The 19249-nt window shown below is 49.6% G+C and overlaps 1 protein-coding gene across 4 annotated transcripts in view; it reads left to right on the top strand.

The window, feature by feature from the left end:
- PRICKLE2 (prickle planar cell polarity protein 2) overlaps positions 1–14939 on the top strand; it is an 88627-nt gene extending 73688 nt beyond the window's left edge. For all 4 annotated transcript variants that reach the window (XM_048957480.1, XM_048957483.1, XM_048957481.1 and 1 more), the window contains 3 exons: positions 1314–1500; positions 3717–4571; positions 12570–14939. In XM_048957480.1, the coding sequence (XP_048813437.1) occupies positions 1314–1500; positions 3717–4571; positions 12570–13438 (1911 nt within the window). In that variant the 3' untranslated portion in view covers positions 13439–14939. The remainder of the gene's footprint in view (positions 1–1313; positions 1501–3716; positions 4572–12569) is intronic.
- The last annotated feature ends 4310 nt before the right edge of the window (positions 14940–19249 follow it).

The following is a 19249-nucleotide window of genomic DNA, read 5'->3' as shown; positions in this document are numbered from 1 at the left end:
CAGTGATTTGAATTTGGGATCCAAGGGCTGGACTGAAGGGGTGCCACCGAAAAGATGCACCCCAGCACAGATGCATGAGAAGGTATTTCCTCTCTGTGTACAGAAGGAATGGATGCAAAGTATGATGCTTTGGCTTTGCCTTGCAAGCTTTTCGTAGGGTTTCCATTTGGCATCCTGTGGGATTTTGTGTTGAAATCTACCCAAAGCATTTCCAGTAACAACACACCCACCCATGCTTTGTAATTTCAGCCTGGCTGTGTGTGCCCTTCCTTCCTTCTCCTCTCTTCCCCCGGAGGAAGCCTCTGGTGGGATGAGTGTTGTGTTTCTTACAAGCAGTAGTGTTTGAGCGCACGCCGAGCCAAAACAGGCTTGCAGAGAGGAGATTAAAGGGATGCAGGAAGCTGAACAAATGGAATACAAAACGAACGTAGAAAACCGTGCAGAGTTGACTCTGAGCATTTCTCAAGTGTCAATCTCTGTTTAAAAGGCTGGTGAAGGAAATTGTTCTGGCTTCTAAAGTTCAGAAAACCATAGTGTGGAAAACCATATGTACTATAAAATACCAAGTCCCATCTATGCAAGCGTGTAATAGTAAAAATCCAGGGCTATATGTGCTTGAAATATGAAGAACATTGACGTATGTATCCAATTAAATTTGTAATGTTACCGGTGAAAAAACAACTCCTAACCATGCAACTGGCCCAGTTTCCTCGTGGTTTAGGCTGGGTAATTTCTTTTCTTGTATTTTTTATCCTTGCAAATTCTCATGCTAGGCTTTCTTTCATTCGGCTTCTTTCGCACACGCTTCTTTCACTGGAGCATCCAGCACTGACTGTGACAAGGGAACTCAGAAAGGGGAAAGCTGTCAGTGCAAGCAGGTGGCAGCAGGGCGGGGGTGATGGTGAGGAGCCAGGTAGCTCTGTTTCCCCTCCAGAGACCTGCCACTTTTCATTGTGCTTTCAGTCATCCTTTGTAGTCAGGTCCCTGTTTCAGAGACGGATAGATGTGTTTTAATAAGTGGCTGTTCATTTCTTCAGAAGTCCCCTGGATCGATGGGTTGTATGTGAGTGTGTTTATTACCCTCATCGACCCCTTCTGCTGATGGATGTGCTTACAAGCACCCTCAGGACCCATTACTGCAAGCTGGACATTAACGCTTTGTGGTCCGTGCACCCATTTGCATTTTAACAGGGTGTGAGGCTGAGGGTTTAGCTGTGAAATTCAGAGGTTGTGTGAGCAAAAGAGACACAAAGGCCACATCCTGGGTCCCCTCTCTGACTGACTCTGCTCCATCGTTTCTTTTCTTCCCCCAGATCATTTTTGCTGATGAATGCACCGAGGCCGAAGGGCGGCACTGGCACATGAAGCACTTCTGCTGCTTCGAGTGTGAGACTGTGCTGGGGGGGCAGAGGTACATCATGAAGGACGGGCGGCCCTATTGCTGCAGCTGCTTCGAGTCCCTCTATGCTGAGTACTGCGACACCTGCGCCCAGCACATCGGTACGTGTGCTCCTCCCTGTCCATGGCAGAGCAGTCCTAGGAGCTGTGTAACTAGGGAGAGCTTTCTCCGGCAGAATTTAATGCACACATTTTTCTTTTAAACCTCATTTTCCTGTAAGCAGCCTATCTCTTTGAATCTCAGCTTCCTCCCAGCTCAGCTAGCTGAAGACTCGCACAGGAGTTAATGAGCTACTGATGCAAAAGATGGTTGCTTATTAGGCATCATGATTGTTTCTGTTTGCCTTTTTATAATTAACCTGCAGACAGATGCTCTCAGGCAGAAAGAAATAATGCATCAGGGTCCACTTGCCTTTTTGGAGCAGGAAGATGGGCTGGTGTGGGGTGTGCGTTTCACCGAGCCTGGCTCTTTCCTCACTGCATGGCTGCACAGCTTGCTTTGCCCTTTGGCTGAGCATTTTCATGCGGTTGCACGCATGGCACACAGGCAGCCTTTGTCTGTCCGTGGAGGTGAACTCACGTGCCAGTGCAGCGTTCCAATCATTCACAGGCTGGAGGGAGGCAAAAAAAACATTTTGCTCTTGTGCACCAGGCAGATGGCACAGGGGAAGACACGAGGCTTCAACAAAGCACTTGGAAGATGTGTTTGCTGCATCCTATGGCACATCTTTTCTGAAAGCTCAGCTGCAGAACAGTGCAGAAGCAGCTGTTGTGCCTCTCACGGTCCTTTCCCTTGTGCTTCACCCATCTGCTGCCAATTCTTTGCTACAGAGCCCTGCATAGACTGAGCTCGGCTAACCAGCCATTGCTTCCCCTTTCCCATGGCAGCTGGGATTTCATTTTGCCAGGCCTCATTAGAAGAGGGGTACCTGTAACAGGTAAGCACATTGGCTGACCACCTGGTACGGGCACCTCGACAAAAGCTGGTGCAGGGATTTGGCAGAGAGCCTGCTCACTGCCAGGTTTTCCCTCCAGTTCCCATTTTGCTGTGCATTTGCACATTTCTAGCAAAGAATGGCTGCAGCCATTTTGCTGCAACTTGCTCTTGGTAGTTGCTAAATGTGCTTAGCAGCTGCAGAACTCAGGCGTGTGCTTGAGACTTAGAGGGACTGGGATGTATGGCAGAGCTGCTGAGCAGGGAAGCTGTGCCCCTGTCTCTGCAAGATAGTTATGGATCATTGAAAAAGAAGCTGATGAAATCCCACCCGCTGTCTTTTCTCTCTTTTGTCTATGAGGGCACTCTATATAAAAGCATTTTGCTCATTATGAGGGGCAGAAAAACCAACTAGGCTAAAGCAAGTTTAACTTGGAATAAAAGGGACTGTGAACATATAGTTCATTTGTAAATCAACCAGTGGCATCGGACACTTCCAGTGGCAGGGCTGTTGCATGTGTGCGAGCAGGGGCTACAGTGCATGTGCAAGCAGGGCTGTGCACACATGCAGCAAGGCTCCCCACAGCTCAGCCTGCCTGCACCCTGTGCGGCAGTTTCTCAGGTAACAGAGGCTTTTGCCCAGAATGGCAGCTCAAACAGCAAATAAGTGCTGTAATTGAAGCCTTGAGAGCTCTGCTCACAGGTCTGATGTCTGTAGCAGGCACGTGCTACAGCGGCTCTGGCCGACGCTTGCAACTAGCCTGGGGTGTCACTGGCTGGGGACAAGCTCTTTGTGTTCATTCCATTACTTATCCCAAGAGGCTTGGCAGGAAAAAATTTGGCTGAGGGGGGAAGCACGGGGATACACTTAAACCCCTGGAGCAGGCTCTGCCTGCCTTTTGGAAAAGGGGCCCCAGCAGCCAGAATAAAGTGAATCTGGGAAGGCAGTCAGGACCGGAGCAGCGAGGGGCAGGGATGAGATCTGTTCTGTTACGTACTTACAGATCCCTCTTTATGGTTTGGTTGGACGCTTTTTGGCTTTTAAATAGGCAGCATATTATTGCTTTGGCTTCAAGGACTTTATGGAGAACTTCTTGCATTCCTCTGCTTTATGATCGGAAATATCCCCATTTAATATGAAATAGCTTGAGGCTCGCCTCCGCTGCCTTTCCCAGCATTGAGCAACTCCCTAACAAAGGCCTGCAACCTGCAAAGAATTAGGAATGGGCGTAACTTCACTCGCCAGAGAAACCCCACCGAAGGGCTTTTGAGAGCGAGTGCGGGTAGGTGTCACAGGGCGGCCGAGCAGTGGGCACATAGGGTTTAGGGCAGGAAGCAATGAGCATCCATCAGGTGGCCTAACTGTGTGCGTGGTTCCCACCAGGTATCGACCAGGGCCAGATGACGTACGACGGGCAGCACTGGCATGCCACCGAGACCTGCTTCTGCTGTGCGCAGTGCAAGAAGTCCCTTCTGGGCCGGCCCTTCCTGCCCAAGCAGGGGCAGATCTTCTGCTCGCGGGCCTGCAGCGTGGGCGATGACCCCAACGGCTCCGACTCCTCCGACTCAGCCTTCCAGAGTGCGCGGGCCAAGGAGTCCCGCCGCAGTGCCAAGATCGGCAAGAATAAGGGCAAGGCAGAGGAGGCAGCGCTGAGCCAGCTGCAGGTCACCTCCAACCGCCTCTCCACCGACGTGGACCCGCTCTCGCTGCAGATGGACCTGCTGAGCCTGGCCAGCCAGACGCCGAGCCTCAACCGGGAGCACGTATGGAGGAGCAGGGATGAGCTCTACCACTACGGGAGCAAGATGGAGCAGGGGCAGGCCCAGAGTCCTCTCCAGCTTCTCAGCCAATGCAATATCAGGACTTCCTATAACCCCAGCCAGGTCCCAGGCTCGCAGCCAGATCTATGGGCTAAGCATTTCAGCAACCCGAAAAGGAGCTCCTCGCTGGCCATGAAGGGGCACGGAGGCAGCTTCATCCAGGACTGCAGAGAGGACTACTACTCGGGGAGGCTTCGCTCCCAGGAGAGCTACAGCGACATGTCCAACCAGAGCTTCCCCGAGACCCGGGGAAGCCTCAAAGTTCCCAAGTACGAAGAGGAAGAGGAAGGCGGGATGCCCACGCCGCAGTGCCGTACCCGGCACCCCATCAACACCCTGAAGTTCACAGAGGACCTGACGCCCACCGAGCAAACTCCCCGAGGCTCCATGGAGTCCCTGGCTCTTTCTAATGCCACAGGTATGTCATTGCTTCCCTCTGCCGTGTGACATGGCCCTGGTGCTCAGCAAGGCTCCATGTACAGGGTCACTGTGGCAGTAGTCTTGCAGCATTTCCTCCTTTTGAAACAGATTCCGGATCCACAAAGCACACGGTCACCCTGGGCTGGGACACAAGAGCTGGGCTCGTTATAACGTGTTATAACTAATGCAGAGGGCAGTAGGGTGCTTCTAGCTCTCTCCTCAAGGGATATGGCTGGGGGCCACCGGCTGCCTGCCTGCTCCCTCGTGTGCCTGGCAGCCCTGTCTCACTCGATCTGCCCATTTAGCAAATGCAGTGCTTTGTAAATGGTTGGCCTTTCTACGTAGTTTGAAACAAATGTTTTCGAGCTCTTTAATCCTCTCCGTTGTGCATAAGGGAGAAAAAATCAAGGCCAACTGCTAAAGCAGAGACAGATTCCAGCATTCAGCATTTTGAGGACTGTTGTCAGCTGCCGTTGTGGGCTAGAAATATTTTTAAATGCTCTAAAGCAATCACATTTAACCCCTTTTACACAATGCACAGCTATGGAACTTGTGGCTAGTTAGGGCAAATTCCTTCCCTTTCTTGCATTTGTGTCCCAAAGTGTGTCATCTCACTGCAGATGCATTTGGGTTTTGCTGCAGCCTCACACAGGCACACATAGAAGCAAGATGTGAAATGCAGAGGGAGCTGGGAGCCGCTCCACAAAGCGAAGCCCCGCATTTCAAAAACCACTCCTGTTCCTCCTCTTGTGCAAACCCCAATACAAATACTCTTGAGCAACACCGAGTTCCTATGAGCAATATCTTAATATTGAAGTGACTGTTTCCATCCTTGGAACTGAAGTGTAACGAGGTTTCTGGGATACAGGTCAAGAGACAAAAAACGTGGCAAATCTTTCATATTAGAGTGAAAACTCATTATGGATTTCATTTTAGAAACCCCTTTAGAAATGCTGGGAGGGAGATCTCCCAGCGGCATCTTCCCTTGTGTGTCTCCTTGCAGACAGTGCCTGCACAATGATTTGCTTCTTTGCTGCTTTTCGGGGAAGTAGCTCAGCATGATGGGGCTTGTAACGCGTGTAAGCAGTACCTCTGAAGAGGGAGGTGATAACATTTTTATTAATGTGTAAGATCTAATAATCTCCTTTGCTCTGGGACCTGGCTGAGCTTTGCAGGGGCACTGGGCTGATGACAGGCAGCTCCCAGCGCTGTGCTGCTGGCAGAGAGCGCCGGGAACAAAGGCAGAATTATCCCATTTCATTGGTAGTGTTTGGAGGACAAACTCGGTGACCTGGCCAAGGTCTGTGATTTTGAACCCAGTTGCAAAGCTGAAATTTGGTGACAGGGCACAGTCACTGCCTTTCTTTATCCCCTCAAAGCAAGTTCTATGGCACGTATCATGCAAATGAAAACCAGGCTGCTGCACTGCTTGCTTTTCCCCATGCACATCCTGTAAATCATGCTAAAAAAGAACGCGGGGTCTGCCAGTATCTCAAGTTTGCAGACCCTTGCAGAGCACACCCCAGCTGCTCCAGTGCTCCCCTGCTGCCCCAGGTTCCTTTGAGTTACCAACTTTGCATGGTTGCTTCACCTTGCAGCTGAAATAATGAGTACTGAGTCCATCTGATACTTTACAGCATCGCTGAAAACATTCTTTTTTTTATGGAGAGCTGAAGGGCAAACAGTTCCTGACCTGCAGAGCATGTATTAAAAGTGGAGTGGTTCCTCCCTGGCAGCAGATTTTGCTGTAATGTTTCTGTTACATCTTAACTAATAATTAGCTGAGATGTCAGTAAGAGCAGGCAGCAACACGGGCGTGCTTCCTATCCTGTGGACAGAAGAGTTAACTCGAGTCCTAGGAGCCTCTTGTAGCCAGGCTCTGATTGTTGCATTGCCCTCTAAAAAGGTTTTGCAAGCGCTGTGTGTGCCTAGCAGCTGAATCAGACACCAAGAGCTGCTCTCTGATGATTCCAAGCCACTTCCACAAAATCCCAGCTGGTCAAATAGCCCACTTAAGGAGGTACCTGCAGGCTAAATGTTTCTCTGTGGTGACAGCCTCTTTGTGTGCAGCCTGCAGAGAGCGTGAGTGCTTGAAGGGGAAGCTGCCCTGAGCAGTGACAGTGTCATCTGCAAAAGGAGACAGAGATTGGAAGTATTGAGAAAATGCGTTTGTGTGAGGGTAACAGATGAGCTTCGTTTCCTCCTCTCATCTGTCACAGGCCTAAATCCAGGACAAAATATGTTAACTGGTGCTGATGCAGAGCGCGATGTGACTGCGCATGTATGGCACACGTCTCTGTTATCTCCTCTGTTACAAGATGCCCAGAGGCTCCAAACAGTTTGTTTTTCTAGGACTAAACAGCAACTGTGATCTGGCCAGAAAGCAGAGAGAGAAAATGTATGACTGTGAGAAAATGAATGAGTGCTTGTCCCTGCGACACTGCGCTGTGTCACCACATGGCACAGCCCCTGCTCCCCTGTGTAGAAGAGGCTGAAAGCTAGGACTAAAAGAGGAAAAAAGCTGTTTCTCAGGGCTGAGATGTGATTTCCAAGAAAGCATACAGTGGCTCAGCAGCTCCTGACCTCATCCCAAACACTGGTGGGGATGGACTTCAGGAGGAGCAGGGTTCAGGGGCTGATCCTATCCCTGTGCCCCACTGCAAGGGGATGTCCAGAGCTCCCTGTGCTTCATTCCGTGCTTTGTTTTTCTCCCTGCTCAGCTCGAGAGGATGTGCCCAGCATGTGAAGATGGGTCAGTGCTGAAGTATTGTATAAGTGCCAGGGACATTTCTTCTCTGGCATTCTGTCATTGAATGTCATGAGTTTTGGCATGCTTCTGTACAGCTTCACCTCTTCTGCTCTGCACTTGGACCTGCAGGGACACGTGGAATAAAGAGCAGAGAAAGAAGAGAGAAGGCAGCAGTAGCACATCAGGCCCTCTGCATCCCTGTCACAGAATCATTTGACTTGAAGGGGACCTTTAAAGGCCATCTGGTCCAACCCCTCTGCAATGCACAGGGACACCTGCAGCTCCATCAGGTGCTCAGAACCCATCCAGCCTGACCTTGGCTGTCTCTAGGTGTTGGGCATCCACCACCTCTCTGTGCTACCTGTGCCAACATCTCACTACCCTTATCCTGATCAGCTTTTTCATTATATCTGATGTAAATCTCCTCTCTTTGAGTTTGGAGCCATTTCCCTCTTGTCCTATCACAACAGTCTGTCCCTTTTGTGTCTTGTATGTGGGACCTGGTGGTGCCCTTTGGCTTCACTGTTGCTTTCCCAGCAGTTACCCTTCAGAAGAGGATGATGGTTGTCTGTGGGGTCTTGTCTGTGCAAAAGAAGCAGCTGCAAGCGTGCTCACTGTGACTCTTCCGACAAAAACGTCACCCTGGGAATGTTGTGGGAGATCCTTGCTGGGAACAGAGGAATGATGTGCTGGTTTCACAAGTGACGTGGAGAAGGCTGGCTGGAGATGGCCACCTAAGGTCTTCTGTTAGTGAGTCAGACAGAGGGGGCTGGACAGGATTCCCTAACTTGCAGGGCACCTGGCCTTCCCCTCGCAGCCTGTTTACTTTCTGTGCCTTTCAGTTTTATAATGGCTCTGCTTTATTTCTGCACACCCCGAGGTCAGTCAGGAGTGAAGTGAGGGTGAGTTATAAACAAATCCACGGGAAGGCTGTTTGTCCTTAAGTTCCTTTTTAGTTCTTGGGGTTGAACTGAAAATAAATCATGTTTCAGGGGCGGGGAGGACGTGCCTGCCCTGTGCTGTGGGAGAGACTGAGCTCTGACATGGGGGAATGGGAAACGGCACATGGTTCCATCCTGCATGGCTGCATCCCTGCTGGGCACCTCTGTGGGATGCCAAGGAGTGATTGCCTGCACTCTGGTGAATGTGAAGGGGAGGAGAGTGAGGCAGTACAGCCCTGTTTGTTTACACTATGATAAGTTCTGCATTCCCCTGTTGGGGTGAGGCAGACAACGCTGTCCCTGCAGTGGGACGTGGGCTGCAGCGATGCCTTGCCAGTGTTAGCCAAGCTTCACAGGGAGTTTAACAGAATGGGGACTGCTTCCCCTCCCGGGTGCCTCATTTGCAGCCTCACACCAAGCCTACGTGCTCACTGCAGCCCCTCTGCTGTCATTTGCTCAGTGTTTTAATAATCCATAATTAATGCAACTTGCAGCCCTGGTTTAGCAAAGCACACATAGTGCAGTCAGGGAAATTGAAGTGCGCTGAAGAGCTTTGTTGTGGCAGGGTTTTAGAGATGATGCATGCAGGGAATATCAGCTCTTTGGACTTTGTGCTGTTGGTTTGCTTCTTCTGTGTTATTTTCCTTGGAACCCTTATATAGGATTGACACAGCTTTTGCTGTCGGGTGGGGAAGGGCTTTCAGAGGGGCTCATCCTGCTTATTCCTAACCAGAAGCCTGCTTCGTGCTCTCAGTGCTGCAGCCAGCTCCAGCTTCATGTCGAATGCCCACAGATGAGGTGTAGCTTTCACTTGTGTTCATCCGAAGCACGCTTGTTTCCATGGCTTCAGTGCCCACAGCAGCAAGTGGAAGCCAAATAACCACCGTGCCTCATGCAGAGCTGCAGCTTTGGGGTGTAGTGCGTGGCAAGGAGAAGCTCAATAACATTTAGGATTTTTGCATCCAAAGCCCCATGAGGTGCATTTATTGCATGTACCAGTGGGACTCCAAGCATGACTCTGCAGAAGGAGAGCACGGTGGGTGGCTTGTGTCACCCCAAGGTTTGTGCCCTCGCAAAGGGGCAGTGATTTGCAGCCCTGGGCTGTAGCAAGGCTCCTGCATAGCCCTGTGCAACAGATTCTCAGGTTTCCTATTAGAAGATACCAGTGCATGGCAGAGTCTCCCCTTCGCTCTCCCTTTTTGCCAGGTTAGGGCTCAGTCGGGTTATTAGCTGTGTTCCCAGATGAAACACATCATTAGGAGAGAGCAGCAGTGGCTGTAAATAAGTGCAGGTAACTCGAGGAGCTTGGGCCTTGCTACAGGCTCAGTGGCCATAGGAGGGGGGGGGGGGGGGGGGGCAATGCAGGACCACAGCAGTTTCTCCAGGGCTCTGAGAAGCAGTGGCAGCCGTCCTTGCTGAGCAGCTCTGTTTCCCTGCAGTATCTCATTTTGCAGCCTTCTAACCACTTTTATTGCTGAAATTCTCCTTGCAGTTCAGCAAACCTGGAGAATAATGCATTCCCCTCCTCTCTGCAGGCATTTTTCTGCATGTTGAAGCTGTTACATCCCCTTCAGCCTTCTCTAGTCTAAACAACCCCTGCTCTTTCAAACTTTATTCCTAGGTCACGCTTTCTAGATGACATTTTTATACAAACTGTTACTGTTGTCCCTGAGCTCCCTGCACCCAGGCTGGAAGGCTCCTGCTGTGTATTGCTGAGGCTTTGGCTCGCAGGTGAGGGGCAGGATTCTGTAATCTCCAACTTGCAGCTCTGTGGTGTTCCCGTTCTGCATGGCAGGGCTGTGCTCCCTCCAAAGCCAGCTCAGCATTCAGCCTTGCTGCAGTCAATGCTTTCCTAGCAATGTAGATTTTATACAGCATGTGCTTAATTATATCCATACCATCCAGATCAACAGTGAAAAAATCCCCTGGACCTAATAATCACTGATTAAACCTTGTGCTGGACGTGAGTTGTGCGTGTATCCTAAGGCCCTTATTCGAAATTGTTTTCCTGTGTGCAGACCATCAAAGAGGGAAAGGAAAAGCCTCTGTGCCTGCAAGGGACTGGAGCACCGTGTGCTCTGTATCTCAGCCTGAGCATCATCGAGTCCTTTCCTGCGTGCAGGGTTCCCACTGATGCTCTGCTCTCCCTGTGCCTCGGTACCCTGTCCCCACATGCTCCCAGCTATTCTCACTGTGTGCAGCCCTGCAGGAGCTGAGAACACAGGTGCTGTGTCAGACGTGGGGAGGCCCTTGCAAGCTGCCAAAACGTATCCTGGAAAGCACTGTATCGTTATTTCTCATTACAGAGCTTTGCTGTGTCTTTAACAAAGAGTTGCATAGATGTCACCATGGGTTCGTTTTCTTTGGCCTCAGCTATTGTCTGACACAGCCGATTGAGGCAGGGTTCAGCTGGCGGCAGCCATGATTCATGCTTGGATCAGCACTGCCCATGCAAGAGGCTTCTGCTCACACTGTGAGGGTGCTCACACAGAGGGGACTTGGGTGAAGTGCACAATGTGATCCCAGTGTAACCGGAACCAAAGCAGCAGCAGCTCCAGTGCTGTAAGCCAGATGTTCCGCGAGGCAGCAGCGGGGATGGGAAGCATTGTGTGGGGCTGCTTCCAAACAGAGGAGGGGGGGAGGGCTGCTGCAGAAGCCAGCAGGGTTGGGCTAACCTACCTGAGAGGCACTGACCTGGTGTGAAGTGCATCTTTCTTGAACAAAGCACAGCTTTGCTTTTCTAAGCTCTGCTTCTCCCTGTTCCCGTGGTATTCAGGGATTGCCTTCATTTAGTTGGGTTGGGAACTTTTGGAAAACCTTGCTCATTTTTGCAGTATCTTAGAATCATAGAATGGCTTGGGTTAGAAGGGATCTTAAAAACCATCCAGTTTCAACCCCACGCTGTAGGCTGGTTGCCCCCCACCAGTTCAGGCTGTCCAGGGCCCATCCAGCCTGGCCTTGAGCACTTCCAGGGATGGGGCACTCACAGCTACTTTGGGCAGCCTGATCTTGCTGCCAAGTCCCAAAGATGCACTGAAGTGAATTGTGAGCAGGGTTAGTGACAGCAGCCGTTGTTCTCACTCATTTTTGGCTTGCAATGGCTAATGCCGAAGGAGCTGAGCTCTTGATGAAATGCAAGCAGCTTTTGTTAAGGAAAAAAAAAAAGAAAGTTTATTCTTGAATTGAGGGTTGGGTTGTTGGGTTTTCTAATTAATTTACAAAGTCATAAATTCTTGGTGATTGCATAAGGGGTGTGCGTCATGCTGAAAATCCTGCTGATGGTGCACAGCACTCCCAGTTCAGTCTGCACGGGGAGATTGTGACGGGGAGCAAAGTGCCAAAGCAAACACTCTGCATTTGATTTGGGATGAATTGAATTTCCTTTGAAACAGCTTGCAAAATATGTTGTCCTGAGCTTGTAAATGTAAGCAGTCAGTTGTCAAGCCAACATGGAGATAGTCAGAAAATGGTCAGAAAATACAGAATCATAGAGTGGCTTAGGTTGGAAGGGACCTTAAAGGTCATCCAGTTCCAACCCCCTGCTGTGGGCTGTTCGCCTCCTGCCGGATCAGGCTGCTCAGAGCCCCATGCAGCCTGGCCTTGCACCCTTCCAAGTGTGGGATATAAAACTCCCAGAAGAAAGGCCAGGGCTATGGAACCATGGGGCGTGCTGAATTTCTTGACCATATGATACTGCCAGGCAGAAGCCCCACTTCTCTGTAGTGGGATTAAGGCTTCTTGGGCTGCGGGAAGCCCCTTGTACATGGCCAGGCTGCACTTGCCATCCTACCATGAGTGTCACCTGGGAACCAGACAGTGCAGCTCAGTGACATGCCTGAATTGGTTGATGGTCCTGTTTTTGGCTGCTCCTGACACTGCTCAGTCCTTCAAAACATGTCTTTGTTGAGCAAGAAGTGGGTGCTGGATCATGGCACCCTACTTACCTCAGCGTGCAGGAGGCCTCGGGTTACCTCTGACGCATGGGTTTGTTGCTGGCATCAGTAGTTATTCCTATCAAGCCACAGACAGCATAGACATATGGAGAAGGAAGTCGTGAAAAACAACTCACAGTCCTTGGAGTCCAACTCAAAACACCTTAAGTTGGTGTGATTTCCCCAGAGGAGGATCTGTCTCCTCTTAAAAAATAGTCTTGAAGGGCTCTTCAGGACAGCATCTCAAGAACTGAGCTTCTTTTAAAATAGAAGGCTGCAGGTACAGACCAAAGACAGCCTTTTCCCTGCACCCCCAGCAATAAGAAATTCTCCTGAATTCTCTTTTTTCCCTCCTTTTCCCCTTCCCTATAAAGGCCTCTCTGCAGATGGCGGAGCCAAGCGCCAGGAACACCTCTCCCGCTTCTCCATGCCCGACCTGAGCAAAGACTCAGGCATGAACGTCTCAGAGAAGCTGAGCACCATGGGGACTCTCAACTCCTCCGTGCAGTTCCGCAGCGCCGAATCCGTCCGCAGCCTGCTCTCGGTGCAGCAGTACCAAGACCTGGAGCCCAACCTGCACAACCTGGCCAGCCCCATGGGCTACCGTGAGCGGCCGGCGCATGGCCGCCTGCACCAGAGCTTCGACTACGGCAGCGGGACGCCCGGGGCCAAGCTGGCGGCGCAGGATGGCACCAGGCATGCCCCCATGAGCGAGCGCACGCGCCGGCGAACTCCACTGCGGGACGATGAGCGGCACTACCGCCCGCACCGGCCGCGGCGCTCCCGGCGCTCCCGCTCGGATAACGCGCTGCACTTGGCTAGTGAGCAGTGCTGCCGACTGAAGGAGAGGCCCTCGCTGCGAGCTAGGGAGGATTACGATCAGTTCATGCACCAGAGGAGCTGCAGAGAGAGCCTGGAGCAGGGTCCCCGCAGGGATGCCTACGGCCACTGTCCCAGGACGGTGTCAGACCTCGCCCTGCAGAACCACTTGGGCGAGCGGTGGGGGCCCTACTTTGCCGAGTACGACTGGTGCTCGACGTGCTCCTCCTCTTCCGAGTCTGACAACGAGGGCTATTTCCTCGGGGAGCCGATCCCCCAACCCGCCCGCCTGCGGTACGTGACCAGCGAGGAGCTGCTGCACAAGTACGGCTCCTACAGCATGCCCAAGTCTTCCACCTTGGGTGGCAGGGGACAGTTGCACAGCCGGAAAAGACAGAAGAGCAAAAACTGTATCATATCCTAATGGCATCCTTGCCAGGCACCTTTGGAGAATGTAGATTAACTCACAAACTTGCACTGTTCTAGATCATTAAGCGCTTTTAATTGTAAGAAAAGGACCCGAAGAGGAAGGGTTTGTAAGAAGGTTGTAGACTGGCTTCTATAAATAGTTATAATCCTGGGCACGGTGAATATATTTTGCACATCTTACCTTGGAAACACAAAAAAAAGAAGTTCACTTTAGCCTGTAATATTTACCAAGTAGTTTCTCTTCTTTCTCCCAGATGCTGCCACCCTGTTGAGTTCTCTTTGCCCATACGTTCTGTCACCACTCTTTGCTATCACCACCTGGTCACTGGTAGCTTTTGCTTCTCACCACATCGTCGTATTCCGTGAGCCATTTTGGTACGTCTTTGTCTCTCTCAGTGTAGGAGCCTAAGTTATTTCCATGATTGTTGTAAATGCGATGTAAATGAGAGTTTGGAGAAAATATTTTTGTATTTTGTAATATCAGAGGAATTTCTATATCTTAGGAGTCGCTGGGAAAAAGCATCCACATCCATAGCTGTTTTCCGCCAGAGCTGAACAGAATACTTTGGGCCCTCCCTTTTCATTTCATCATCAAATTTCTTAAGTGTATCAGTGAAAGTTTAAGTTGCTTTATTTTTTTAAACTCTTTTTTTTTTTTTTTTTTTCTGTTTGTTTTATTCCTGGTAAGTAAAGAAAACATTTTCTGACTCATTAAATCTTGAAGAGCCCAAGGCAGCACTTTGAAGCCTGCTCACACCTGTGGTTTTCAGGTTCACTATCAGTCAAATACAGGAATCCTGACAGCTGCAAAAGTGACTTTTTTTGTCAAATAGGAAAGAACAGAACTACCAAATGTCCGCAAAGTTGTCAATGACCAAAGCTGGAGAAGGAATTTTACACCTCTGTAGAGAATGCTGAAGTTACTAAACGTCGAACTATTCTTTGGAGTAAATAAAAGTGTAAATGGTGCAATTGTGTGATGTCAGCATGACGTTGTTTTGAATATAGACTTGTCTTATGGTGCTCTAGTTTCCTGGGTTATGTTAACTGCTGTTCATTACCAAGTGGAAGTCTCAGCATTGCCTACTGCCTAACACTTCAGAGACCGACTGCAAACTGCTCCCTGCTGCCCGAAGCCGTTCCGTGTCCCGGTGGCAGGGCTCAGCCGTGTTGTGTTCTGGTGGACGTGAGTTGTTCTCTGTACGCTTTCAACCATCGAGGCAGTGAAGCGCGGTGCAGGCGATGGATGCTGTGTGGGCACTGCGCTTCGCAGCAGCAGCCCTGGTATCCCCACTGCCTCCAATGGGGCCTCACCTCCCCCCCACCGCGGGAGCAGCACTGGTGGGGGAGGTGGGGTTGCCCACCCGCAGCAGCAGATGCAGAAAAATTGTGAAGATGAGTGTCTCCGTGCCACAAAATATTGCTAGGAATTTTTTTTCTGTTGTTTGTAAAGGACAATGTGATAATTATTATTCCTTGAAAAAGAAAAAGAAAAAAAAAGATAACACTTAAGTATATTTAAAAAAAAAATGTTTTTTTTTTTTTTTTTCCAGTTGGAATAAATGGAAATATTCATCCAAAGGGAAGAGTCTTGGGTGTATGTTTTTACTCTGAAGCCATGTTGGTTAGTCATGGAGCAATTAACAAAGGCCTTATTTTCACTTGGCCCTTACTGCAGTTACAGCATAAGGCACCTGGGTCCCATCCCCAGCTCCATCTCTCAAAGCAGGGGGCTTCTGCCCCCATTGGTTTCCCTGTGCTAAACAAGCCAGGTCTTAACCTGGTGCGAATGAATCAGCACACCCTGCTGCCACCCACTGCACTGTTCTGCATTGTGCCAGGCAAGGCTTCAACCTGTAATTTATAAATAACAGCCTTCTCCTTAGAAAGATCACAGATCCTCACTTGTTTTCCCAAACAGGCCTGGTGAGGAGGGTAGGGGCATTGCTTTCAGTGACAAGTGTGACGCTAACAACAGGTTATTATATAATTGGCTTTTAATATGTACAATTTAATTCTCTGTCACTGATTAACTGCACGATGAGTGTTGCCTATCAGCCCTAAGTGCCTTGTACAGCTGAGCTGCCTGAGGACTGATGTCTGTTTGTACAGCAAGCTCTGCATTGCTCAGCAAATGGCAAAGAGCTAATCCTTGGGTATAACCAACCAGCCATGGCCTCTCTGAGAATTAACTCAAGCAGGGTAATTCTGCCTCTTGCCCAATGAGTATTCAAGGCTTATTGACCATCAGGATTGCTGTGCTTCTTCCTGTGCAATTCCTTAACAAATGGATGGGCTCATTGAGCAGTGGCTCCTCAGCACCACAAGCAGGGCTGTGTCTTTCAAACCACCGTGTTTGCAGCACTGAAATCAGAGCAGACAGGCAGCAAATTAACAAGTATCTCATTGTGTTCCCCTCTTTGCCAGCACAGCACAAAGGTCTCACATCATGTTGTCAAAGAAAGAAAACACCAAGTTGGTACAAAATTCCAGTAGTAAAAATGTAAACCAGGTTTCCAAACCTTTTTCATTTTTCATATGGGCTCCAGCAGTCCCACGGGGGAAAAATTGGTAGTTTTTCTGGGGGGGTTATTCAGAATATGATTAACCATTTCTGACAAACCCACTGAGCCTGAGGGCTGGAGCTACGAGCCCGTAAAATCCTGCTCCCACACCATCTGGCCCCGCTGGGTTGCTTCTCATGGTGCACCCACTACCTGCATGCAGGTTGCCAGCACCTGGGAGCAGCCTTCACACACGCTCTGCTGCCTTCTCCTGCTCCCAGAATTTGGAACCCGTGGCTCCAGCTGCAGGTGGGGATGAGCACCAGGTGGTGGGGAGCCAGGATGATGCTGGTGGAGGGGCTTTGCCAAGAGAGCCCTTGACAGCTGTGGAATGTGAGTGATCCTGGCACCACGTCAACTTTGCTATTAAAAACAGCATTAAAAGTTTGTTTAGGTCCATTGCTAAGTTTTTTTTTTCTTCTTTTTTTTCTGTAAAAGATATTTTTTGTTCTTTCTTTCCTCCACTCGACCACAATTTAATGACCACTCCCCTCAGAGGGCCTGGGGGCTCAGTACGGCCCATCGCCACAGTCAAATATGCCCTATGCAGGCAGCACATTGGCCCAAAAGCCACCAAACTTTGCAGAGAAGCATCCAGCACAACGAGCCTTGCTTTTCAGGAAGTCAAAAGCCACGCAGGCTTGAAGCCATGCAGATAAATTACAACCAGATGAGCAGAGGCTCTGCAGAGACACATAGCAATGGGAAGGACAGGGTCAGGAGCTTTGTAGCACACAGCTCAGCCTGTATTTGCAAACAGCACACACAGCTCTGGCCAGGCGAGGTGCCACCCTGCAGCCACCTTCTGCTTTCCTTAGCCAAACCCAGCCAGACAGGAGCCATCATGCTGCACTTTGGCACTGGGAATTGCCACCTGAGCTGACAAACTTTGCTCCTTCAGGATGAAAAAAAGAAGCAAGGTCCCCATTCTTTGCATTTACATAAAATCATGCTATTTATGAAATCTAGGCTGCCCTCATTCCCCTGCTCCGCGGCCAGGGGAGCTTGTTAGCTAAGAGCAACTTCAGACGACTTCATTTGAAAGCTCAAGTGCCCTGCCTTTGTGTGTGTGTGTGTCCCATTTTCTCACACCTCCTGACATGACAGTGAAGAGCAACACATTTCCAACCCAGATCCTAGACACAACCTAAAACACAATTTAACCCAGATTTAGGAATTCAGGCCCCATTCAAGTACAAGGGGAACTGGCGGTCAGGGATGCTGCGGGCCATGAACATGTCACAAGAGAGCTGGGGCTATTTCCAAAAGCATCTGCAAGCCATCACACTGCAATATCAGCGCACTCACAGGCAGTACCTGATAATCCTGATAATAACATTTTTTTCCCTCAAGAACCGGATGGAATATTTCAGTTCTGCACAGTGGGAGCCCCATTAGCCAGGCTGGGCTTTGCAGCCAAAGGGCTCTCCGTATCTCCATCCATGCTTTTGCTTTAGAGAGCCCCACGAGCACCTGCCCACGTGCACCCTACAAAAGGCCTTCCCATTTTCCACCGTTCTATTTTACAATATTAAGAAAATATTTTCCCTTAGCCGCCACATCCAGGCTTGGTCTCCATCTGGGAGCACGGGAGCTCAGAGCCACACAGTGCACCTCCACCCCAGTGCTCTGGGACCTCTTATCTGCAGCCCCACCTTTGTGCTGCTGTGCTTCTGATTAACAACGCAGAGAATTACTGGTGCCCCTGTGCTAAGCAAGGCCGCAGCCGTTTGCTAAAGCATTCTCAGGAGAGTTTTCCCGTTGTAAAAGCAAATATTTATATCTGCTGCTCTCTTCGAGGCTCTGGATACGATCAACTCTTAAAGTGAGATTTAGCTGAAAGAACTGATTTATTAAAATGGATAAACAAAGTGCTGTGAAGCAAGTTAATTCGGTCTAAATAAAGCATTAAACTCTGAAGAGCGCACATCACATCACAGTATATACATACACACACACATACACACGCACACAGCTATAAACACGTCTTTATACACACACATAATTCATACAATCAAACCCACAGCCCCCAGGCTGTGATCCCACAGCAGCTTCAGCCCCAGGGGACACCAGGCCATGTACACATCAGTGTGTGCAGGGATCTATGGCAGCTCCAGCCCTGCCCAGCTGCTGCCTCTGCCCAGGCTTGGTGCCTCAGTTTCCCCATCTCCAAAACACCACTGTAATAATGTTTTATCTGCAAGAATCCCGGGGTCTTTGCTGTGTGCTGGTGTCTAATTGGCCCTAAATATTTGCTTGTGAGTACTCTTTTATGACTGATCTGGAGCAGGCTCAAGAAGCTTTTATTTCCGTGCTTGGCTTAATTAGCTTTTTTGGAACAGCAAAGCAGAGCAATATCCATTCTTGCAGCTCATCACATATTCATTATTTACATTTCCAGTATCCCCAGTAACTCGGCACAGAAAACAAATAAATGAAGACTGAAGCATACACAAAACATCTGGAGGTGCTGTAATTATTACTGATTGTTTGCAACGCACAGGGGCTCCATGGAGCACTGCGGTGTGACAGAGCCCATCTGCCTGCTAGAAAGGACACTGATATTTTGGCTAAATGGAGATTTTTGCTGCAGTGTGTCCAGCAGGGAGCTCCCCAACCATGGTACCCTGTGATGCTCATTCATGGTTCTCATAAACTGAGAAACTAATGTATAATTACATCATCTTCCATTTCCTATGGAAAAAAAAAATGAATGGAATTTTCTTCTTTTTTTTTCCTCTTCCATAATTTGTTTTTGGCATCAGAGGAGCATGTGCCCATCAGCACATGGGCAGGTGGGCAGAACCAAAGGCTTTGCCATCGGGATGAAAGGACCCAGAAGAAGCCCCCAGCATCCTCCCATCCCACATGGGTTTGGCTGTTCTTGGACTCTGAGCCAAAAGGTGAAGCAGTGATGTTTCTGGTTGGAGTCCGGAGGCAGCAGCCTTTGGAGCTCTTGGCTACCAATAGTAAATACAGCTGGTCAAACCAGAGCTGTTGAATAATTTATAGGATGGCTCTTCAAAATAGTAAATCCCACCCCCAGTCTGCTCCATCCTTCATCAGATTATGTGCCTGGTGAACAGTTTATGAATATTTAAGAAGTTTTACTAAATTAATAGAACCTTGTAAAAACAGTTTAAAAATATCGAGTGAAACATTTGCATATCATTTCTCAGCTTACAGGGGCAGGAAATGGGAGCCAGTGAGTGCCATTACAAATCATTAGCTGGGCCCAAATA

Source organism: Lagopus muta, chromosome 11, assembly GCF_023343835.1.
Source record: "Lagopus muta isolate bLagMut1 chromosome 11, bLagMut1 primary, whole genome shotgun sequence".
Taxonomy (NCBI): Eukaryota; Metazoa; Chordata; class Aves; order Galliformes; family Phasianidae; genus Lagopus; species Lagopus muta.
Note: the sequence above shows the minus strand (reverse complement) of the source record. Positions and strands in the feature narration are given on the sequence as shown.